Source organism: Ranitomeya imitator, chromosome 1 (genome assembly GCF_032444005.1).
Source record: "Ranitomeya imitator isolate aRanImi1 chromosome 1, aRanImi1.pri, whole genome shotgun sequence".
Classification (NCBI taxonomy): Eukaryota; Metazoa; Chordata; class Amphibia; order Anura; family Dendrobatidae; genus Ranitomeya; species Ranitomeya imitator.
This window is the reverse complement of record NC_091282.1, coordinates 1231763196-1231789699: the sequence shown is the minus strand read 5'-3', so window position 1 is coordinate 1231789699 and position 26504 is coordinate 1231763196. Positions and strand designations below refer to the sequence as shown.

Below are 26504 nucleotides of genomic sequence, written 5' to 3'. Positions count from 1 at the left end.
TAATATCCCTGGTGGTTTAGTGTATAATACCTAATATCCCTGGTGGTTTAGTGGATAATACCTAATATCCCTGGTGGATTAGTGGATAATACCTAATATCCCTGGTGGTTTAGTGTATAATACCTAATATCCCTGGTGGATTAGTGGATAATACCTAATATCCCTGGTGGATTAGTGGATAATACCTAATATCCCTGGTGGATTAGTGGATAATACCTAATATCCCTGGTGGATTAGTGGATAATACCTAATATCCCTGGTGGTTTAGTGGATAATACCTAATATCCCTGGTGGATTAGTGTATAATACCTAATGTCCCTGGTGGATTAGTGGATAATACCTAATATCCCTGGTGGATTAGTGTATAATACCTAATGTCCCTGGTGGATTAGTGGATAATACCTAATTTCCCTGATGGATTAGTGGATAATACCTAATATCCCTGGTGGATTAGTGTATAATACCTAATGTCCCTGGTGGATTAGTGTATAATACCTAATGTCCCTGGTGGATTAGTGGATAATACCTAATATCCCTGGTGGATTAGTGGATAATACCTAATATCCCTGGTGGATTAGTGGATAATACCTAATATCCCTGGTGGATTAGTGGATAATACCTAATATCCCTGGTGGATTAGTGGATAATACCTAATGTCCCTGGTGGATTAGTGGATAATACCTAATATCCCTGGTGGATTAGTGGATAATACCTAATATCCCTGGTGGATTAGTGGATAATACCTAATATCCCTGGTGGATTAGTGGATAATACCTAATATCCCTGGTGGATTAGTGTATAATACCCAATATCCCTGGTGGATTAGTGGATAATACCTAATATCCCTGGTGGTTTAGTGGACAATGAATAATGTCCCTGGTGGCTTAGTAGTTAATAATAAATGTGTGGTTGTACAGACAGGCTTTGTTGAGATTTTCGGAGGCTCTTTTGAAGCAAAAAGCATCTGTGGATCGTATATGAAATAAAAATGAGTTATATAATTAAAGGGGTTTTTAATAAAGCTCGTTCTCCCTCATCTGTATGATAGGTGATATCCTGCTGATTGCTGAGGGTGATTGAAGGTCCCGCAACACAAGATCTTATCTTTGCATTGAGCGCATGCTCGACCTCCACTCCATTCATTGTCTATGGGACAGCTGAGTGCTGCACTCCGCTTTCTCTAGCAATCCCATAGGCAATGAATGGAGCGGAGGCCCCTATGTGGATGGGGATAACTTATTATTTAGGAAATAGCCCTTTGAATACTGTCTGCCTGCTGCCACCACTAGAGGGTGCCAACCGCATACATCTCAAATTGAAATCATTTTTTTCACATGCAATGAGCTCCCCCTGGTGGCAGCAGATGGAATGGGAACTTTTTACTATTATTTTGCTAACATTTTCCTAAATGACTTTATTCCATAGAACATTCTGCATATAAAATCTGCTCACTGTGCAGACGGGCATCTGACGGCTGCTTTATATGCGCAGTTGTTCCCACTGGTGTATTACTGCGGAACTATTATAAGAAAAAAGCGTAATATTTGCATAATAGCTCCAGCTCATTTCTATTTCTGTTCCTCCACAGACAAGACAGCCGGTGCCACATCCTCCAGCAGAGACTGTCTACAGGCCGGAGAAGCGTGCAAGCACAACCCCAGCTGCAGCTTCAATTTACGGACACTGCGCCAGTGCATAGCTGGGAACGGCGCCAATAAGCTGGCACCCAATGCCAAGAGCCAGTGCAAGCGGACCGTGGACGCGCTCCAGTCCAGCCAGCTGCACGGCTGCAAGTGCAAGCGAGGGATGAAGAAGGAGAAGAACTGCCTCAACATATACTGGAGCATTCACCACACCCTGATGGAAGGTCAGTGTGCACAACAATCACGGGGGGCACAGAGCAGAGCTGAATCTTTGTAAATTGGTGATAAAGAACTCGGCTTTATATAGCAAATATCTGCTGGGCTCCACAAAGTGGAAGTTTTACACCAGTTCTCCACTAGGGGGGAGTGTATTTAAGGCTGCTCTGAGTATTAAAGGGGGTGTCCAGGACACTGGGGGCCTATGTGTAAGGTAAGCTGTCATTACCTGATTGATAGCGGTACCACAGCCGGACAACCCCTGTAACACTGCTCTGTATATACCGCTGGACGCTATATATACTATACACGGAAAAGTATTGGCCACACGGCTTAATCATGGAATTCTGGGTTTTTTTATATAGCCATTTCCCTGGTGTATAACCTCCAGCCTCCAACACTCCCCTTCTCCCCGATATATAACATACAGACCCCCCCCCCTGTTATATAACATCCAGCATCTAACCCCCTGGTGTATAACATCCATAACATTCAGCCTCTCATCATCCCCCCCGTTATATAACCTCCAGCCCCTCACCCCCTGGTGTATAACCTCCAGCCCCTCTTCCCCCCGGTGTATAACCTGCAGCCCCTCTTCCCCCCCGGTGTATAACATCCAGTCCCTCACCCCCCCACCCCCCCTGGTATATAACATCCAGCCCCTCTACTCTCAGTATATTACCTCCGGCCCCGCTTCCACCCTGGTGTATAACCTTCATCTCCTCATCTCCCGTGTATAACCTCCAGCCTCTCATTCCCCGGTGTATAACATCCAGTCCCTCGCCCCCCTTGTGTATAACCTCCAGCCCTTCTTCCCCTTCCCCCCCCCCCCGGTGTATAACCTCCAGCCCCTCTTCCCCCCCGGTGTATAACCTCCAGCCCCTCTTCCCCCCCGGTGTATAACCTCCAGCCCCTCTTCCCCCCCGGTGTATAACCTCCAGCCCCTCTTCCCCCCGGTGTATAACCTCCAGCCCCTCTTCCCCCCCGGTGTATAACCTCCAGCCCCTCTTCCCCCCCCGGTGTATAACCTCCAGCCCCTCTTCCCCCCCGGTGTATAACCTCCAGCCCCTCTCCCCCCCCCCCGGTGTATAACCTCCAGCCCCTCTTCCCCCCTGGTGTATAACCTCCAGCCCCTCTTCCCCCCCGGTGTATAACCTCCAGCCCCTCTTCCCCCCCGGTGTATAACCTCCAGCCCCTCTTCCCCCCTGGTGTATAACCTCCAGCCCCTCTTCCCCCCCGTTGTATAACCTCCAGCCCCTCTTCCCCCCCGGTGTATAACATCCAGTCCCTCACGAAACCCCCCACCCCGGTATATAACATCCAGTCCCTCTACTCTCAGTATATTACCTCCGGCCCCGCTTCCACCCTGGTGTATAACCTTCATTTCCTCATCTCCCGTGTATAACCTCCAGCCTCTCATTCCCCGGTGTATAACTTCCAGCCCCTCATCCCCCAGTGCATAACCTCCATTCCCTCCTCCCCCCCCAGCGTATAACCTCCAGCCCCATGTCCCCCCGGTGTATAACCTCCAGCCCCTCCTCCCCCCAGTGTATAACCTCCAGCCCCTCCTCCCCCGGTATATAACCTCCAGCCCCTCCTCCCCCCGGTGTATAACCTCCAGCCCCTCCTCCCCCCGGTGTATAACCTCCGGCCCCTCTACTCTCAGTATATTACCTCCGGTCCCTCCTCCACCCTGGTGTATAACCTTCGTCTCCTCATCCCCCAGTGCATAACCTCCATCCCCTCCTCCCCCCCAGCGTATAATCTCCAGCCCCTCCTCCCCCCCGGTGTATAACCTCCATCTCCTCCTCCCCCCGGTGTATAACCTCCAGCCCCTCCTCCCCCCGGTGTATAACCTCCAGCCCCACGCCCCCCTGGTGTATTACCTCCAGCCCCTCCTCCCCCCGGTGTATAACCTCCATCCCCTCCTCCCCCCGGTGTATAACCTCCAGCCCCATGTCCCCCCGGTGTATAACCTCCAGCCCCTCCTCCCCCCAGTGTATAACCTCCAGCCCCTCCTCCCCCGGTGTATAACCTCCAGCCCCTCCTCCCCCCGGTGTATAACCTCCAGCCCCTCCTCCCCCCGGTGTATACCCTCCAGCCCCACGTCCCCCCAGTGTATAACCTCCAGCCCCTCCTCCCCCCGGTGTATAACCTCCAGCCCCTCCTCCCCCCGGTGTATAACCTCCAGCCCCACGTCCCCCCGGCCGGTATAACCTCCGGCCCCTCTACTCTCAGTATATTACCTCCGGTCCCTCCTCCACCCTGGTGTATAACCTTCGTCTCCTCATCCCCTGGTGTATGACCTCCAGCCCCTCGTCCCCCCCGATGTATAACCTCCAGCCCCTCTTCCCCCCGATGTATAACCTCCAGCCCCTCGTCCCCCCGATGTATAGCCTTCGGCCACTCGTCTGCCATTACTAACCTGTGATAGAACGGCCGGAGGTGCCGAGCTCAGATACCAGCGCGGTCCTGTAATAGGAGCCACCGGGGGAACAAGTGCGTTCATGACATTTCTTGCCCCATCATCTGAGTGTGATATTAGTGAGAAGTGGAAGGAACCACACCAGGTGAAGACCCCGAAATGTTACAGAGCGGGGGGCCGCGTGCTGAGGAGCAGAGAGCAGAAAAGTCATCAACGGTCTGCTGCCCCCGTAACAATAGAGTCCAGACCTCCTCTGGTATAATATCAGCACAAACGCTGCCCCCCGCCGGGACCTTCATGCAGCCGTACATCACCAAGCACAATGGCGAGCGTCGGATGGAGTGGTGTAAAGCCGCCACCCCTGGACTTCTCTATCTGCGTGTGATGGAGGAGTCTGGGTTTGGTGACTCCAGGAGGACGTTGCCCCCTGGCTGCACTGTGCCCCCTGTACAGATGGTGGAGGATAATGCTATAGACCGTTATCAGGGGGCGGCCTCAGCCTCTTGGCTCCAGTGATGGGAAATCATAAAACAATGAGGACAATTGTAACTTCATCTTTGTGGGAACAGTTTGGGGTTCACCCTTCTCTGTCCCCCATGACTGTCTCCCCCAGTGCACAAGGTCCATTGTGACATGGAGGGGAGAACATGAGCGGCCGCACAGAGACCGGACCCCATCCTATGATGGAGACTGTGAGCCCGGCCTCCCCCAACATCAGGGTCTGACCCCACAATTGCTCTTCTGGATGAAGGGGTAAATCCTTCCTAGAGGAGCGACTCCATATTATTATCTACGGGTGCAAGATAGGAGGTCAGAGAAGGTCCTGGGGGGGGGGGGACTTGGGGGGCACATACTTTTTCCATATAGTGCTATATGAATGATCCACTGAATAATATAATAGTGGACCCTTTACATGACTCTGGAGTAGTAAGAATACAGTATATAGCACTAGACGCATCATATTGTTGGAGTATACAGCAGCTTCAGACTTATGCGGTGAAGGGACCACGATGAGCAGAGAGCAGATGAACAGTGTGTGAATGATTCTGCTGAAAACCGTAACACATAAAGGAAAAGCACAGAACAGCACAGCCTAGTGAAGACTGATACAAAAAACGGTTCAGATCTCCAACTAAGACAGAAAATGGTCACGAGCTTAAGGGGGATGTCCAAGCATGGGACTGCAGACTTGCTGATCCTCTCAGCGCACAGTGCGCATTGTCAGGATTCTCCTGGGCCAGAGCTAGGAATGGGCGGGCGTGAGACTGCAATCATGTGATTTATATACATGTGGTCACCTGCCAACTAGACGTGAGCGACCTGGACACGCCTAGTATGAATGTGGCCAGAAGTGTGCAAATCATATACTTGCAGTCACATGACCTCCCCACTCCTGGCGTCTGCGCCAGAAAATCCTGACAGCGCGCACTGTGCACACTGTGAGGTTTCACCTAGAATTACTGCAGACTAGAGCCCCAATCTTAATAAACTCACATAGGCCAAACGGAATAATGAGAACTACCAGCTACCAGCTTAGAGTGGAAATGTTACTGTCCAGAGATGATTAGTAGGACGTTATTAATAAAGAGCACAGATTAATATTCAGTAATGGGACACACAAAAAAAATGAATGGCACATTGTTATGCTGTTTACCTTGACATGCAGCGCCCTGACGAATACACTAGATAAAGCTCAGACCTGACACTAGAAAGTCTAAAGACTAGGCAAGTAGATGGATACCAGAGAAGAAAGGAACTTGTGCAGGACTCCACAGAAAGTGACCGCTGAAATGCTCTTACACTGATGAACACAAGATCACACAGGAAGAAAACGAGAGCATGCTCCATATACAAACCTAACTAAAGGCCAAGTCATATGGAAAGCAGAATAACAAACAGAATAACAAACGGTCATAGAATGGTTGAGTTGGTAGGAACCTCCTGGGTCCTCGTGTCCAACCGTCTGCTCAATGCAGGAGTCACTAACCCATCCCAGACAGATGTCTGCCCTGCCTCAGTGTGAAGACTTCCATTGAAGGAGAACTCACCACCTCTCGTGGCCGCCTGTTCCGCTCACTGATCTCCCTCACTGTCAAAAAGTGTTTTCTAATATCTAATCTGTATCTTCTCCCTTTCGGTTTCATCCCATTGTTTCTCGTGTTTCCATGTGCAAATGAGAATAATGATGATCCTTCTACACTGTGACATCCCTTCAGATATTTGCAGACAGCTATTAAGTCTCCTCTCGGCCTTCTTTTTTGCAAGCTAAACATTCCCGGATGATTTAACCGTTCCTCGTAGGACATACTTTGCAGTCCGCTCACCATCCTGGTAGCTCTTCTCTGAACTTGTTCCAGTTTTTCAATGTCTTTTTTACAATTTGGTGCCTTGAACTGGACACAATATTCCAGATGAGGTCTGACCAAGGAGGAGTAGACAGGATAATTACTTCACGTGATCTAGACTCTATGCTTCTCTTAATACACTGCTCAGAAAAAAAAAATAAAGGGAACGCTCAAATAACACATCCTAGATTTGAATGAATGAAATATTCTCATGGAATACTTTGTTCTGTACAAAGTTGGATGTGCTGACAACAAAATCACACAAAAATCATCAATGGAAATCAAATTTATTAACCAATGGAGGCCGGGATTTGGAACGATACCCAAAATCAAAGTGGATAATCAAATTACAGGCTGATCCAACTTCAGTGGAAATGCCTCATGACAAGGAAATGATGCTCAGTAGTGTGTGTGGCCTCCACCTGCCTGTATGACCTCCCTACAACACCTGGGCATTCTCCTGATGGTCTCCTGAGGGATCTCCTCCCAGACCTGGACTAAAGCATCCGCCAACTCCTGGACAGTCTGTGGTGCAACATGACGTTTGTGGATGGTGCGAGACATGATGTCCCAGATGTGTTCAATCGGATTCAGGTCTGTGGAACGGGCTGGCCAGTCCATAGCTTCCATGCCTTCATCTTGCAGGAACTGCTGACACACTCCAGGCACATGAGGTCTGGCATTGTCCTGCATTAGGAGGAACCCAGGGCCAACCACACCAGCATATGGTCTCACAAGGGGTCTGATGATCTCATCTCCGAACCTAATGGCAGTCAGGCTACCTACCGAGCACATGGAGGGCTGTGCGGCCCTACAAAGAAATGCCACCCCACACCATTAATGACCCACTGCCAAACCAGTCATGCTGAAGGATGTTGGAGGCAGCAGGTCGTTCTCCACGGTGTCTCCAGACTCTGTCACATGTGCTCAGTGTGAACCTGCTTTCATCTGTGAAGAGCACAGGGTGCCCAGTGGTGAATTTGCCAATCCTGGTGTGCTGTGGCAAATGCCAAGTGTCCTGCATGGTGTGGGGCTGTGAGCATAACCCCCATCTGTGGACATCGGGCACTCAGACCATCCTCATGGATTCAGTTTCTAACCATTTATGCAGACATATGCACATTTGTGGCCTGCTGGAGGTCATTTTTGCAGGGCTCTGGCAGTGCTCCTCCTGTTCCTCCTTGCACAAAGGCGGAGGTAGCGGTCCTGCTGCTGGGTTGTTGACCTCCTACGGCCCCTCCTGTGGTACTGGCCTGTCTCTCCTGGTAGCACCTCCAGCCTCTGGACATTACTACGCTGACAGACACAGCAAACCTTCTTGCCAAAGCTCGCATTGATGTGCCATCCTGGATGAGCTGAACTACCTGAGCCACTTGTGTGGGTTGTAGAGTCCGTCTCATGCTACCATGAGTGTGAAAGCACAACCAACATCAAAAGTGACCAAAACATCAGCCAGAAAGCTTTGGTACTGAGATGTGGTCTATGGTCCCCACCTGCAGAACCACTCCTTTATTGAGGGTGTCTTGATAATTGCCAATAATTTCCATCTGTTGTCTATTCCATTTGCACAACAGCATGTGAAATTGATTGTCAAACAGTGTTGCTTCCTAAGTGGACAGTTTGATTTCACAGAAGTTTGATTTACTTGGAGTTATATTCTGTTGTTTAAGTGTTACCTTTATTTTTTTGAGCAGTGTACATCCTGGAACTGTGTTCGCCTTTTTTGCTGCTGCATCACACTGTTGACTCATGTGCAGTCTATGATCTATTAGTATACCCAAGTCTTTTTCACACGTGCTGTTGCTTAGTTCTATTCCTCCCATTCTTTAGATGTAATTTTCGTTTTTCTTGCCCAGATGTAGAATTTTGTATTTCATCCTGTTAAATACCATTCTATTAGTCGCTGCCCATTGTTCAAGCTTATCTAAATCCTTCTGAATCCTTTCTCTGTCTTCTCTAGTGTTCGCTATCCCTCCTAGCTTTGCATCGCCTGCAAAATTGTTGTATGTTTAACAGTCTAGAAGGAGGGTTGTAATCCGCAAAGTGTATTACAGCTAACAAACTCATTATAAGATTGAAAGGTAACAGCCAGGTGTGCTATCCTGGACAGAGAGTGGATGATAGCCATTACAAAAACAGATCAGCATAAGTAGGATTCTGCAGACATGGACACAATGACTGTATCTAAGCAAAGCGTGGACCTCTTGGTCACAGACATCTGGAAAGCATTAATGAAACTGCTTGTAGTGTCCACTTGTTCTTATACTGTACGTTTCTGCATTAAATCTAGTCCCCACTTTATTAAGTCATGTCACAGCTTCATGACCTCTTTTCCGAATTCACAGTTATATTTGTAAAAAGTACAGAATCTTAAAACCCAAGACAGAGTTGTTACTAGCAACAATATTACTTTACCAGAGAGCCTGAAATACAATGTGTTCACTTCACTAGAAATAAGAACAGAATAGAAAACTGACAGTGGTCAGAAGATTACTGAACAAATGGCTGAAGTCTGTGCAGCCCCAAAACTACAAATGAGCACAAACAACCATAGAAAGATACAGAAGCAAGACTTCCACCAAGAATTTCAGGCCCCCCATACTTGTAAAATTTTCAGGCCACAGTAAAAGAAAAAAGGAAGGCACTCACCGTTACCAAAAGTGGAAGTCTTTATTTCATGGGGAAAAAAAGCATAGGCTTGGGAGCAATGTAGAGAGTGCAGACAACGGCCTAAACGGCCGTCCCAAATGGGTCCCCTTAAGACTCTGCCCAGGTTCCACCCCTTAAACCTTCCACAGTCCCACCACCCACTCTTGAAAAACTTCTCTTCTGCACTTTGTCAATCACAAGTTAACAGTTCCCATCGAACATCAGATCACATGCACAGCGAGGAGCTTTTGTTTTGGCCAAAAGATTTTTCAACCGCCACCACGCCAAGCTAGACTCTTCTGGCTGGGCTCTATTCTAACCTATTAAACATTTCTTAAAATATCCACATAGTGACCAAATAATATCATATACAAGGGATAAATACTACCACACCATGACCAGATCACATATTACTACCACATAGTGACCGAATAATACCACATAAAGGAACAAATACCATCACACCACGGCCAGATCACATATCACCACCACATAGCGACCAAATAATACCACATACAAGGAAGAAATACTTTCACACCATGACCAGACCACATATTACCCCTATATAGTGACTGAATAATGACTCAAACAGGGAACAAATAAATACCGCCACACCATGACCAAACCACATATTACCAACACATAGTGACTGAATAATGCTACATACAGGGAACAAATAAATGCCACCACACCATGACCAGATCACATATTACCACCATATAGTGACGGAATACTAAAATACTAATCATCAATAAAAAAAAATACTAATTATCATAAGTGCCATTATGCACTTGAGGTCTGTACATAGTATACAGTGTATAGTGTCAGAGTACAGGTAATACAGTGACTCATCAATGACATTATACACAGGAGCTCTGTACATAGTGTCAGTGTACAGGTAATACAGTGATCACCAGTGACATTATACATAGGATGTCTGTATATAGTGTCAGTGTACAGGTAATACAGTTATCACCAGTAACATTATTCACAGGAGCTCTGTATATAGTATACAGTGTATAGTGTCAGAGCACAGGTAATACAGTGACTCACCAATGACATTATACACAGAAGCTCTGAATATACTGTAGTGTGTTGTGAATTCTGTGGCAGAGCTCCCTCCTGTGGTCACAAGTGGTACTTCGGCTGATTCTCTCTGTGAGCTTCTGTTGGTGGAGGGAAGTGGTACTGCGACTTCTGAGTTTCCTCCCTCAGGTGATCTGGTGAGGTCGTTAGGTGCTTCTCTACTTAACTCCACCTAATTCTTTGATCCTGGCTTCCTGTCAATGTTCCAGTGTTGGACTTGCTTTTCCCTGGATCATTCCTGTGGCCTGCTGCTCTGCATAGCTAAGTTCTTTTTTGCTATTTGTTTGCTATTTTTTCTGTCCAGCTTGTCTAATTTGTTGCTGGAAGCTCTGGGACGCAAAGGGTGTACCTCCGTGCCATTAGTTCGGTACGGAGGGTCTTTTTGCCCCCTTTGCGTGGTTTTCTTTAGGGTTTTGTGTAGACCGCAAAGTTACCTTTTCTATCCTCGATCTGTTAAGAAAGTCGGGCCTCACTTTGCTGAATCTATTTCATCTCTACGTTTGTCTTTTCATCTTAACTCACAGTCATTATATGTGGGGGGCTGCCTTTTCCTTTGGGGTATTTCTCTGAGGCAAGGTAGGCTTATTTTCTATCTTCAGGCTAGTTAGTTTCTCAGGCTGTGCCGAGTTGCATAGGCAGAGTTAGGCGCAATCCACGGCTGCCTCTAGTGTTGTTTGGAGAGGATTAGGGATTGCGGTCTGCAGAGTTCCCACGTCTCAGAGCTCGTTCTATGATTTTGGGTTATTGTCAGATCACTGTATGTGCTCTGACCGCTATGTCCATTGTAGTACTGAATTGCCTTTCATAACAGTAGTGTCAGTGTACAGGTAAGGTAGTGATCACCAGTGACATTATACACACGAGCGCTGTATACAGTGTCAGTGTACAGGTAATACAGAGATCACCAGTGACATTATACACAGGAGCTCTGTATATAGTGTCAGTGTGCAGGTAATGCAGTGATCACCAGTGACATTATACACATGAGCTCTGTATATAGTGTCAGTGTACAGGTAATACAGTGATCACCAGTGACATTATTCACTGGAGCTCTGTATATAGTGTCAGTGTACAGGTAATACAGAGATCACCAGTGACATTATACACATGAGCGCTGTATACAGTGTCAGTGTACAGGTACTACAGGGATCACCAGTGACATTATAGACAGGAACTCTGTATATAGTGTCAGTGTATAGATAATACAGAGTTCACCAGTGAACACCTAGCCACCTGCCTTTCATCCACCCTCCCTCCCTCACATTAAAGTGAATCCCCACCTCACAAACAAAAACAAGTAATCTGGACAGTCTTCAGCTCTTAAAAGAGCTTTTTGGAATAAATAATGCTCACTATGACTTTCTATCACTCTTCCTACACTACTTTCACTTTCCCTACGTTCAGACTACGCACTCCCTACGCTGTTTCCGGCTGGAACGTGCGCAAGATGGCGCCGGCAGCCTTTAAATAGTCCCTATGATGCTGGAAGGTCAGCCAATCACAGCTTTGCCACACCAAAGATGGAGCCGGTATTACTGTGATTGTCAAGCCAGTCCAGCATGTTCATTGGGTGTAAATAAAGCGCCAATATACCATGATGAATACCTAATTACTCGCCGAGAAACGAATATTCCGAATACCAAATTATTTGTGCGAGTAATAAATAGTGATGAATGTATTCACTCATCACTAGTCATAGAGTGTGTGCTCGGGCAACATCATATAGTGTTGGGGTGGGGTCCACTGTGTGCATTATACAGTGTGTGGTGGGCAATGTGGGGGCCTTCAAAATGATACCGTACGTACTGGGTGACAACACTAAGGGGCTAGGAGCAATACTGTACACTGCCGGTCCTGAATGGAATAATTATTACTGAACCAGCCTAAAAATATAGTTTACAGACCTGGACGCTTTATATATGGGACTGATTGCATCTACAACTGTGGATAATGGAAATGAGTCGCCCCGCCTGGGCCGTGGGGTACTCGGGTCCTGAGTTTCACAGGGGGATGTCACGGTGGCGACCCGGTCTGTGGCCCAGGGTGCCCATGTAAAAGGGGAAGGTCTTTAAAGGGAATAAAGTTTATGTTCATGACGCCACCTGTGGTAATCGGTCAGTGGGGACCAACGCTGCTTTAAGGGGTCATCTGGGGTGATGTTATGGCAGCTAGATGGTTTACCTTCACACAGGTGAAGTATGTCCCCAGGGCTCCCGGTGTGTAAATGGAAGATGGTGAGTGGTGCAATGAAGAACGAGGACACAGGTTTGCAGTCTCTTTACCTTGTTTACTGAAGACTTCAGGCAGCCACAGTCCAGGGCACCAGATCACAGGGCAGGCAGGATCCAGCTGGCTTGGAGGCAAGTTATGAGTCCCCTTACCCAGGTGGAAATCAAAGCCTTCCTCTAGTGCCGTGGTGTTGTAGTCCCTTACTGCCTAGGGCTTCAAGTAAGGTCCTCACAGGTGTTCTATTGTTCTCTCTGTCCTCTATATAAGATAGGACACGACCCGTATGACTGGTGACTTGAGGCGGTTTATAGGGACTCTAGCACGCCCCAGGCTCTAAGGGTGTCACCGTGCCTCCTGGGTACTAAGGCAAACAGGTAACGTGGAGTTCAGCTGTCCTGCCGGTCTCTGATGTAAGTCGTGGAGGGCCTTATGATCCTTGGTGTTTCGGCTACCGGTTTCTGCGCCTCAGAAGGAGGTATCCTCTCCTGTGCTTTGCTCTCCTGCACGTTCACTGCAATGTATTCGGCTTTCTGAATGTCTCTTTCCGGGAACTGCTGCACTGCGGCTACACAGCTCCTTAAACCCTCTTCTGCCTCAGACTGATCCAGTCTGTTTCCTGGCACGAACTCTCTCACTCTCCCTACAGACTACCATATATATATATATGGGGGAGTCACCTAGTGAATAGGATCAAAAGCTCCCCCTGGTGGCCTGGAGTGTGAATGTGTTGCATGCTTGTGGTTACCTGGTTACAGTTATCCCTTCTTGCCTTCAAGTGTAACATCACTCTCCCCGTGAGGAAAGCAACGCTACTGTGACAACCAGGACCCTGGGGCGCCACAATACATCAAGAACACTCGGACGCCCTGGAGTAATTGTAACAGACAACTCCGGATGGACATTTTATGTATCATTGGGTGACCAGAGTATTGGACAGTTTAAAAAAAAAAGGGAAATTTTCCTCTAAATCAGCCATTGTCGCTCCATCAATATGCCCCCTTCCCGCAGCGATGATTTATTTCGATCATCTGCCGTGTAGCCGGCTGCTCGCTGTAATCAATACGCGCTGTTCTCTGTCTATTTTAACTGCTCCGAAAAAAATGTTGTTGTTGTAATATCACAAGTAATAGACCATGGCAGCAATAATAATGGAAGCCAAAAACACATGCACGGCTTTCCGGAGCTATTTGCTACCAGCCCCATATGACACAAATTATGGAGAAAGTCTCTGGCGAAATGAAGTAGCGGAACACGTGTATGTCAGGCGAGGACACGATCTACAAGATCCAGACAATAAAACCTTGCCTTCACGGCATCCAATGGGCGCTGGTGCAGACTTTGCTACAAAAGAGAGATCCCTGATACACTGCAGCGAGCTGTATACCTCAGGCTTTTCTGCAAAAGTATTCACACCCCCTTGGCTTTTTTCACTATTTTCTTACATTACAAAATATTTTTGCAATCCAATTTGTGTGTGATGAATCAGCACTAAGCATTCTAAGTTGGTGAAGTGAGAAAAATATAGGCAAAAATGTAATTTATGGGATCAAATAACTAAAAATGAGGAGTTCTGACATTTTTTTTTTTTCGGTTTTATCTTTACTTAATTTGTTGAGCACCATGATTCACAAGATCATTGTGAACACGGAAGTTTCCAGACTTGTTTAGTTTTTTATAAAATATTTTAGTGGCTACAAATTTTTTGAACTTTGTAAAAAAAAAAAGGATTAATTTTTGTCTACATGTTCGGATACCCGTAGCTTTTTTAGTGTTGGTCGATGGAGCTACTTGAGCTGCTTGTTTTTTTGCTGACTTTTTTTATTGATACCAATTTGAGGCACATAAGGCGTTTCAATAACTTTTTATTTCATATTTTAGGGAAATGTTAAAAACAAAAAAAACAGCAATTCTGGCTTTTTATTTTTCTTTACGGCATTTGTTGTAGGGGATAAATCATTTTTTTTATTGCACAGGAGGGCGATGGACACTTGAACGGATGCCCCAACAGTATTGTGCCACTTAAGAGATTAGATGCGACATTTAAGTGGTTAAACAGCAGAGATCAGAACATTAGTTGCTGTTAGCAGCAGCTGTATAACACAGCCGGCGCCTGTTCTGTGTGGTGCAGGCTCAGCTCCCGAGCCTTCACCTTACACCTGTTCCATAGCAGATATATATGTAATGGATTGAGAATGGTTAAGAAGATCTATATAGCTCAGCTGTCATGATCCAGACCGGGTTTTGAGTCCTGTTTTCCCTTTTTCCCGGTCTGGTCATGTCAATAGTTAACCTTTCCAGCCTCAGTCTGGGCTCAGGTTGGCTATTTATTGCCCCTGCTTCCTGCAGGATGTCAGTTATAGTTATTGCCTTGTTCTGCTGTAGCTGACTCTAATTGCTCTGATTTTTCCTGCTGCGTTTGGTGTCTGAACCCGTGTCTCTATTTTCCTCTATTCCCGTCTTGACTCAGTGTTTCCCTTTAGTGTGCAGACTCCCTGGTTTTGACTTGGCTTGTATCCTGACCTGTTTCTGTCCTTTGTCTTTTGGCTTATCCACTCCTTACTGTTACGGACCCCCTGGCTTGTTTCTGACCGCAAGTTTGCTTACTCCTTTGGTACTACGCTACACTCTAGGATTTGACCCGGCTAGTTTGACTATTCTGTTGCCACCTGTGGTAGCCTCACTGCTGCACTGCAGGTTAGCACTGTTTAGCTGCAGACCTGCTTCCTCTAACTGCCATCTAGTGAAGCCTGCACCTACCTGCATTGCAGCAGCATGACATCAGCTTCCTAAATCACAGGCCGGACCATCCTTCTTGATTCTAAGAAGCTGAGATATAGGGAGCTATTTGATATACTCCCTTCATGTAAACCCTGCCTGAACCTGCCTGTGATGGAGAAAACTCAGGGATCATTAGTTATTAACATGGTATCCTTTAGGTTGAAGAGTAAAAAATAAAATAGGAGGAAGTTGCTCTCAGTGGGAATAGACCTGGAGTGACACAGGCTTCAGATCTACCGTAGTCCTTCAGCTTCATTTTTATATAAATTCTAATGCTATTTTTTCAGTAGCGGAGTAAAGGACTGGCCATGTAAAGGTGTTGTTGGACTTGTCTTTAAAAGAGCGACATGGGCACATGAATAGTTTTGGTGGTCAAATCCTGCTGATATATTCCCTTTAATTGCCTCTTTCCCTACCATACATGCTCTCCATTTACCTACAGCCCCGTGCCCTTCATGTGTGAGCAGCTGCTCATGTGCACCAAAATTCCATATAGCATGATCTATAAATTTCTCTTTAAGCTCTTTTTTTTATTAATTCAGAAATTGCCTCATTTCGCCATGGTGCCTTAGGCAGCTGCCTACTCTTCCCCTCCTCTCGTCCTTGCTTGGCTTTTGGGTGCGACATTAGAGAACGATGGATATTGCATTATGTACAGTCACACGGACTTTTTGGGTCGTGAGTGAAGTTACAAAGGAAAACGAGCATGGATGTCGGCGTCCGCTCCAGTGCTGAATGAGCACATTTTTCATGACTTTTTATTGCCGAATAATAGCGGTGGGAACGGCGATTTGTGTGCGAGGTCTGAGGCCGCGCGCCGCATTACAGCTCGCAAATATCAAAGATGAAAAATTGGAAATTGAAACATTTCATTTTCAGAAGTTGGCTTTGAATAAATATTTTTTCCTGTCAAGAGCGGAGAAACTTCCCATAAAGTGAAATGATGCCGGGGAGCACTTTGAGAGTTTCCGCCATAATGTTCCCTTCCGCGGGGCATCATTCAGTCGGGTCGGTTTCGCATGAAATTGCCGGTCAAATGTTACCTTTGTGGGAAGCGAAAATAATGAGACTGTAAGAGACGATACCAGAAGGGACTGACAATAGGAAAAGGCAGTAACTCGGCTTCTCTCTGTTTTTTTTTTTTTCAGGTGTAAGTGTCTTAGAGAGTTCACCGTACGAATCATTCGTGAGGGGCTTTGACTACGTGCGGCTGGCGTCCATCACCGCAGGTAATTATATCCTCATTCTACAGCTCGTCCTGTTCCAAATGTGGAGATGTTCCACACAAAGACCATATCATCCAGCGTCATATAATCCAGCCGTACCAGAGGATTCAATGTGTCACGTTATGATGCAAAAGCAAACATGGACCATACCACTGCACTCTGGGAGGGGGGACGGTGAGGAAAAGAAAGCTGCAAACACAAAGAACACAAATATACAGTTCGCCAACCTGTGACATTAGGACTGTATAAGGCTATGTTCACACAATGACTTTTTTTTTGCTATTTTTTTTGCTGCATTGTTTAATGCAAATTTTAAGCTGTGTTTTACAGTACTAGCAAAAGCCTGGTCTTGTATTGGTAACCTAACAACTTCCCTTGTTCCTACTTCTGTGGTGGAAGCAAAGCTAAACATTGGGATCCCGAAAAACGCAGAAAAACCTACTTTTTATAATCAGCTTCTTTACTGCCAAGAGAGCAGGTATTGCCTGCAGCGAAAATGCAACATGTGAACATCGCCTTATAGTATATTCTTGTACGTAGGGGCAATTTTTATTGTAAGAACAAACCAATACAATTAAATTTAACAAAATTCCTCCAGTAACACAATACAATACTAAATTCACTTGGATTGTACATACATTCATTACATATCCAGATGATACGTGTAAAATTAACTTAAAGAGTCCATACTTCTGGTTTGAAAAAAAAAAAAAGCATAGCAAAAAGAGCTCATCATATTAGAACCCAGGGACACATCCATAACTTCACATTTCCTAATGATTCTACCTATCCGAGTTCACACATTATCTGGTTGACAGCGTCACAGATCTGGGTCGGAGTTATTCTGCCCACCACCTGTCTCCATTTCAGACTCTTCCCGCGTGCCCTCAGGTAAGGGCTTCCGCTTAGGCGGAGGACAGTCCTCTACGTCCCTATCACACTCTGCATCAATTCTTTTAAGGTCATCTTCAAAATCAACATCAGACTCAGACAGAACATCAAACCTATTGGATACGACCATTACCCCTGCAGAACTCTGGACTTTCCTCCTGGCTCCTGGGCCAGTATCATACTTCCCAGCTTTACGGGAGGTCTTGTCCTTTTTCTTCCTTTTAGTCTGATTATTGCTATTTCCTTCAGACACAGATGGTAGTGCTGAAGTAATGCCTTCATGTGACTGCTGCTCCTGAGGGACAACCTCCACACTCATCTCTGAACCCTGCTGCTCTGGTGTTAGCCGAGTAGATCCCTGATGGACCTCCGACCCAGTCAGTATTTCCCCTGACAGTAAAGCTGCCTCCTCCAGAATCTCTGCCACCAAATCCTCGTCAGAAAAGTCCTTACAGATATTGTGCCAAGCATCTGGACAGTCCCTGTGAGGGTGGCCGATCTTCCCACAGAGGTTGCACCTGGTTCTGGCAATCCGCAGCGACATGGCCGACTTCCCCACACAGGCTGCACTTACGAGGCTGCCCGGGATAGAAACACACACCCCTCACCCTCCCAATAAAGAAGGAGTTGGGTAAGTGGGCAGTGACGTTATTACACTGGCGCAGCTTCACCAAGACCCTCCCGTCCAGATACCATCACTGAGGTCAGAGACCAGGTCACAATGCCTCCAGAGCCACACCACAATGTCCTGCGGGGGAACAGACTCATTCCAGAAGCTGACATTAACGGTATCCATGTCTGGCTTAGAGATGGAAGTAAAGCTGAACTTACTTCAGCCCTCCATGTCACTAAACTTGAGGAAGTTAGACCAGAATCTGTCCAGGTCAGTCATGAGCTTAAGCCTATGTGCAATGGGGTGCAGAATTTTCTGCACAAAATCCGCATCTCCTGGCAGAAACCAAAGGTGCAGATTTGCTGCAGATTTTGTGCGGATTTTCTGTGGTTTTTACCACTGCTAATTTCTATAGTGGAAGGGTGCTGAAACGCTGCAGATCTGCACAAAATAAGTGACATGCACTTCTTTTAAATCCGCAGTATTTCCGCACAGATTTTTCCGCACCATTAGCACAGCTTTTTTTTTTTTACCCACCGATTTAAATTGTACTGTAAATCACAGGGCGGATCTGCAGCGTTTCTACACGGAAAAATCTGCTGCGGATCCGCACTAAATCTGCATCGTGTGCACATAGCCTAAGGATATGTGCACCCGTTGCGGATTTCCTGCGGATCCGCAGCGTTTTTTTTGCGGTGCAGAAACACTGCAGATCCGCAGTGATTTACAGTACAATGTAAATCAATGGCAAAAAAACCCTCTGTGCTGATGGTGCGGAAAATTCCGTGCGGAAACGCTGCAGATTAAAAGAAGTAACATGTCACTTATTTTTTGCGGATCTGCAGCGTTTTTGTACCAATTCTATTATAGAAATCCACAGGGGTAAAAAAACGCAGTAAATATACAAAAAATCCGCACCAAAAAGAACAAAAAACGCGACAAATCTGCACCTACGTTTTCTGCCAAGCGATGCAGAATCCGCACCAGAAATTACTAAACCTAATCCGCAACGTGTGCACATAGACTAAAGCTGATGTCATAGCCCTGCCTGTCTGGAAGATTGATTACTGCCAAGATGCTGACTGGCGCAAACCCCATCTGGCGGCACAGGAGCTCTCTGACCACAAACCTCCTGTCTGGCAGGTCCTCCTTGGCACCTCTGTGCCGGAAATGCACCACGTTGTAAATGCCTGGCCAGTATAGTTGGCACCGGAGATGAAGGACGGAGCACCACGGCTCCAGGCATTACTGGGGGGAACCTGCGGGGTCACATTAGGGTGAGGTTCTGCAGCAGGGGGGCTGCCACACCTTGTGTGCTCAGAATTAATGGGGGGAAATCACAGACATTATTATGCACACTGTTATCATCAACATCAATGTCATTATCAGATTGTACAGCGTCCACCAAAGACACTGTGCTCCCCCAAGCCCTCACATACAGCGCAGTTATCCCCAGCATCAGGGCCCTGCTGAGCACCATCAGTAACTAACGGCACATGTCCACTGCCCAACTGTTGTGCCTGGCATTCTGAGACTTGTAGTCCCTCTGTTGGAATCTGCACTTCGTCATGCTGCTTGGAATCTGCCGCAGGCTGCTGCGCTGGACACCCTGAGACTTGTGGTACCTCTGCTGGAATCTGCTCTACATGTTGCTGCTTGTGATCTGCCGCAGGCTGCTGGTGCAGTATTTGACCCTTCTGGAAGCAGAAGCTTGCGGGCTGCAGCACAGGCTGTACCTGCTTCTGGGGTCCACCTGGGACAATGTGTGACCTGGAATCTGCAGAGTTCTGCTTGTGTGACATAAACAGTTCCTGGTTCCTATAAGTCTCCGCCAGGGGCCCCATCCCCTCTAGGACACAGTCGATTTCCCCCACCACTTTTGCCAGCAAAACACCCAGTGAGTTCAGACTCTGGTCACACACGGTGTGATCCCCGGTGTTAGCAGCCTTCACCTCAGGCCCTGACCGCTCATGTGACCGCGACGTCATCGAAGGTCCTTCACTCACCGCATTCTAAGGAACGGAGGGAGACGCTAGCAGCGCTGTGAGCCAGGGGCCGTCCGAGGGTGAGTATATCCATGTTTTTTATTCTTTATTTTTTACATTAATATGGATCCCAGGGCCTGAAGGAGAGTCTCCTCTCCTCCAGACCCTGGGAACCACACGTCGTATAAGATGACTGGGCGTATAAGATGACCCCTGTCTTATACGGCGGGCATATCCCAAATTCCATATTTTATATGGAAAAGTTGGGGGTCGTCTTATACGCCAGAAGATACGGTAGTTATATTCTTGTACATAGGAGCAGTATTATAGTAGTTATATTCTTGTACATAGGAGCAGTATTATAGTAGTTATATTCTTGTACATAGGAGCAGTATTATAGTAGTTATATTCTTGTACATAGGAGCAGTATTATAGTAGTTATATTCTTGTACATAGGAGCAGTATTATAGTAGTAATATTCTTGTACATAGGAGCAGTATTATAGTAGTTATATTCTTGTACATAGGAGCAGTATTATAGTAGTTATATTCTTGTACATAGGAGCAGTATTATAGTAGTTATATTCTTGTACATAGGAGCAGTATTATAGTAGTTATATTCTTGTACATAGGAGCAGTATTATAGTAGTTATATTCTTGTACATAGGAGCAGTATTATAGTAGTTATATTCTTGTACATAGGAGCAGTATTATAGTAGTTATATTCTTGTACATAGGAGCAGTATTATAGTAGTTATATTCTTGTACATAGGAGCAGTATTATAGTAGTTATATTCTTGTACATAGGAGCAGTATTATAGTAGTTATATTCTTGTACATAGGAGCAGTATTATAGTAGTTATATTCTTGTACATAGGAGCAGTATTATAGTAGTTATATTCTTGTACATAGGAGCAGTATTATAGTAGTTATATTCTTGTACATAGGAGCAGTATTATAGTAGTTATATTCTTGTACATAGGAGCAGTATTATAGTAGTTATATTCTTGTACATAGGAGCAGTATTATAGTAGTTATATTCTTGTACATAGGAGCAGTATTATAGTAGTTATATTCTTGTACATAGGAGCAGTATTATAGTAGTTATATTCTTGCACATAGGGGCAGTATTATAGTAGTTATATTCTTGCACATAGGAGCAGTATTATAGTAGTTATATTCTTGTACAGAGGAGCAGTGTTATAGTAGTTATATTCTTGTACAGAAGGAGCAGTATTATAGTAGTTATATTCTTGTACATAGGAGCAGTATTATAGTAGTTATATTCTTGTACATAGGAGCAGTATTATAGTAGTTATATTCTTGTACATAGGGGGCAGTATTATAGTAGTTATATTCTTGCACATAGGGGCAGTATTATAGTAGTTATATTCTTGCACATAGGAGCAGTATTAGTTAGATACTTGTACATAGGAGCAGTATTATAGTAGTTATATTCTTGTACATAGGAGCAGTATTATAGTAGTTATATTCTTGCACATAGGGGCAGTATTATAGTAGTTATATTCTTGCACATAGGAGCAGTATTATAGTAGTTATATTCTTGTACATAGGAGCAGTATTATAGTAGTTATATTCTTGTACATAGGGACAGTATTATAGTAGTTATATTCTTGCACATAGGAGCAGTATTATAGTAGTTATATTCTTGTACAGAGGAGCAGTGTTATAGTAGTTATATTCTTGTACAGAAGGAGCAGTATTATAGTAGTTATATTCTTGTACATAGGAGCAGTATTATAGTAGTTATATTCTTGTACATAGGAGCAGTATTATAGTAGTTATATTCTTGTACATAGGGGGCAGGATTATAGTAGTTATAGTCTGTACATAGGGGCAGTATTATAGTAGTTATATTCTTGTACATAGGGGCAGTATTATAGTAGCTATATTCTGTACATAGGGGCAGTATTATAGTAGTTATATTCTTGCACATAGGAGCAGTATTATAGTAGTTATATTCTTGTATATAGGAGCAGTATTATAATAGTTATATTCTTGTATATAGGGGTAGTATTATAGTAGTTATATTCTTGTATATAGGAGCAGTATTATAGTAGTTATATTCTTGTACATAGGGGGCAGTATTATAGTAGTTATATTCCTATACATAGGAGCAGTATTATAGTAGTTATATTCTTGTACATAGGGGCAGTATTATAGTAGCTATATTCTGTACATAGGGGCAGTATTATAGTAGTTATATTCTTGCACATAGGAGCAGTATTATAGTAGTTATATTCTTGTATATAGGAGCAGTATTATAATAGTTATATTCTTGTATATAGGGGTAGTATTATAGTAGTTATATTCTTGTACGTAGGAGCAGTATTATAGTAGTTATATTCTTGTACATAGGAGCAGTATTATAGTAGTTATATTCTTGTACATAGGAGCAGTATTATAGTAGCTATATTCTTGTACATAGGAGCAGTATTATAGTAGTTATATTCTTGTACATAGGGGGCAGGATTATAGTAGTTATAGTCTGTACATAGGGGCAGTATTATAGTAGTTATATTCTTGTACATAGGAGCAGTATTATAGTAGTTATATTCTTGTACATAGGAGCAGTATTATAGTAGCTATATTCTTGTACATAGGAGCAGTATTATAGTAGTTATATTCTTGTACATAGGGGGCAGGATTATAGTAGTTATAGTCTGTACATAGGGGCAGTATTATAGTAGTTATATTCTTGTACATAGGGGCAGTATTATAGTAGCTATATTCTGTACATAGGGGCAGTATTATAGTAATTATATTCTTGTACATAGGAGCAGTATTATAGTAGTTATATTCTTGTATATAGGAGCAGTATTATAGTAGTTATATTCTTCTACATAGAGGGCAGGATTATAGTAGTTATAGTCTGTACATAGGGGCAGTATTATAGTAGTTATATTCTTGTACATAGGGGCAGTATTATAGTAGTTATATTCTTGTACATAGGGGCAGTATTATAGTAGCTATATTCTGTACATAGGGGCAGTATTATAGTAGTTATATTCTTGCACATAGGAGCAGTATTATAGTAGTTATATTCTTGTATATAGGAGCAGTATTATAGTAGTTATATTCTTGTATATAGGGGTAGAATTATAGTAGTTATATTCTTATACAGAGGAGCAGTGTTATAGTAGTTATATTCTTGTACGTAGGAGCAGTAGTATAGTAGTTATATTCTTGTACATAGGAGCAGTATTATAGTAGTTATATTCTTGTACGTAGGAGCAGTATTATAGTAGTTATATTCTTCTACATAGGAGCAGTATTATAGTAGTTATATTCTTGTACATAGGAGCAGTATTATAGTAGTTATATTCTTCTACGTAGGAGCAGTATTATAGTAGTTATATTCTTCTACGTAGGAGCAGTATTATAGTAGTTATATTCTTGCACATAGAAGTATTATATTAGTTTTATTCTTGTACATAGGGGCAGTATTATAGTAGTTATATTCTTGTACATAGGGGCAGTATTATAGTAGTTATATTCTTGTACATAGGGGCAGTATTATAGTAGTTATATTCTGTACATAGGAGGCAGTATTATAGTAGTTATATTCTTGTACATAGGGCAGTATTACAGTAGTTATATTCTTGTACATAGGAGCAGTATTATAGTAGTTATATTCTTGTACATAGGAACAGTATTATAGTAGTTATATTCTTGTACATAGGAGTAGTATTATAGTAGTTATATTCTTGTACATAGGGGCAGTATTATAGTAGTTATATTCTTGTACATAGGGGCAGTATTATAGTAGCTATATTCTGTACATAGGGGCAGTATTATAGTAGTTATATTCTTGTACATAGGGGCAGTATTATAGTAGTTATATTCTGTACATAGGGGCAGCATGATAGTAGTTATATTCTTGTACATAGGGGCAGTATTATTGTACTTATATTCTTGTACATAAGGACACTATTATAGTAGTTATATTCTGTACATAGGGGCAGTATTATAGTAGTTATATTCTTGCACATAGGAGCAGTATTATAGTAGTTATATTCTTGTACAGAGGAGCAGTGTTATAGTAGTTATATTCTTGTACGTAGGAGCAGTATTATAGTAGTTATATTCTTGTACGTAGGAGCAGTATTATAGTAGTTACATTCTTGTACGTAGGAACAGTATTATAGTAGTTATATTCTTGCATATAGAAGTATTATAATAGTTTTATTCTTGTACATAGGGGCAGTATTATAGTAGTTATATTCTGTACATAGGGGCAGTATTATAGTAGTTATATTCTTGCACATAGGAGCAGTATTATAGTAGTTATATTCTTGTACATAGGAGCAGTATTATAGTAGCTATATTCTTGTACATAGGGGCAGTATTATAGTAGCTATATTCTGTACATAGGGGCAGTATTATAGTAGTTATATTCTTGTACATAGGGGCAGTATTATAGTAGTTATATTCTGTACATAGGGGCAGCATGATAGTAGTTATATTCTTGTACATAGGGGCAGTATTATAGTACTTATATTCTTGTACATAAGGACACTATTATAGTAGTTATATTCTGTACATAGGGGCAGTATTATAGTAGTTATATTCTTGCACATAGGAGCAGTATTATAGTAGTTATATTCTTGTACAGAGGAGCAGTGTTATAGTAGTTATATTCTTGTACGTAGGAGCAGTATTATAGTAGTTATATTCTTGTACGTAGGAACAGTATTATAGTAGTTATATTCTTGCATATAGAAGTATTATAATAGTTTTATTCTTGTACATAGGGGCAGTATTATAGTAGTTATATTCTGTACATAGGAGCAGTATTATAGTAGTTATATTCTTGTACATAGGAGCAGTATTATAGTAGTTATATTCTTGTACATAGGAGCAGTATTATAGTAGTTATATTCGTGTACATAGGGGCGGTATTATAGTAGTTATATTCTTGCACATAGGAGCAGTATTATAGTAGTTATATACTTGTACATAGGAGCAGTATTATAGTAGTTATATTCTTGTACATAGGGGACAGTATTATAGTAGTTATATTCTTGCACATAGGGGCAGTATTATAGTAGTTATATTCTTGCACATAGGAGCAGTATTATAGTAGTTATATTCTTGTACATAGGAGCAGTATTATAGTAGTTATATTCTTGTACATAGGAGCAGTATTATAGTAGTTATATTCTTGTACATAGGAGCAGTATTATAGTAGTAATATTCTTGTACATAGGAGCAGTATTATAGTAGTTATATTCTTGTACATAGGAGCAGTATTATAGTAGTTATATTCTTGTACATAGGAGCAGTATTATAGTAGTTATATTCTTGTACATAGGAGCAGTATTATAGTAGTTATATTCTTGTACATAGGAGCAGTATTATAGTAGTTATATTCTTGTACATAGGAGCAGTATTATAGTAGTTATATTCTTGTACATAGGAGCAGTATTATAGTAGTTATATTCTTGTACATAGGAGCAGTATTATAGTAGTTATATTCTTGTACATAGGAGCAGTATTATAGTAGTTATATTCTTGTACATAGGAGCAGTATTATAGTAGTAATATTCTTGTACATAGGAGCAGTATTATAGTAGTTATATTCTTGTACATAGGAGCAGTATTATAGTAGTTATATTCTTGTACATAGGAGCAGTATTATAGTAGTTATATTCTTGTACATAGGAGCAGTATTATAGTAGTTATATTCTTGTACATAGGAGCAGTATTATAGTAGTTATATTCTTGTACATAGGAGCAGTATTATAGTAGTTATATTCTTGTACATAGGAGCAGTATTATAGTAGTTATATTCTTGTACATAGGAGCAGTATTATAGTAGTTATATTCTTGTACATAGGAGCAGTATTATAGTAGTTATATTCTTGTACATAGGAGCAGTATTATAGTAGTTATATTCTTGTACATAGGAGCAGTATTATAGTAGTTATATTCTTGTACATAGGAGCAGTATTATAGTAGTTATATTCTTGCACATAGGGGCAGTATTATAGTAGTTATATTCTTGCACATAGGAGCAGTATTATAGTAGTTATATTCTTGTACAGAGGAGCAGTGTTATAGTAGTTATATTCTTGTACAGAAGGAGCAGTATTATAGTAGTTATATTCTTGTACATAGGAGCAGTATTATAGTAGTTATATTCTTGTACATAGGAGCAGTATTATAGTAGTTATATTCTTGTACATAGGGGGCAGTATTATAGTAGTTATATTCTTGCACATAGGGGCAGTATTATAGTAGTTATATTCTTGCACATAGGAGCAGTATTATAGTAGTTAGATACTTGTACATAGGAGCAGTATTATAGTAGTTATATTCTTGTACATAGGAGCAGTATTATAGTAGTTATATTCTTGCACATAGGGGCAGTATTATAGTAGTTATATTCTTGCACA

At 43.1% G+C, this 26504-nt stretch overlaps 1 protein-coding gene across 1 annotated transcript in view; it reads left to right on the top strand.

Moving 5' to 3' along the window:
• GFRA4 (GDNF family receptor alpha 4) overlaps window positions 1–26504 on the top strand; it is a 518921-nt gene that overhangs the window by 447103 nt on the left and 45314 nt on the right. Inside the window, exons 3-4 of the mRNA XM_069745134.1 lie at window positions 1589–1867; window positions 16520–16600. Coding sequence (XP_069601235.1) covers window positions 1589–1867; window positions 16520–16600 — 360 coding nt within the window. The remainder of the gene's footprint in view (window positions 1–1588; window positions 1868–16519; window positions 16601–26504) is intronic.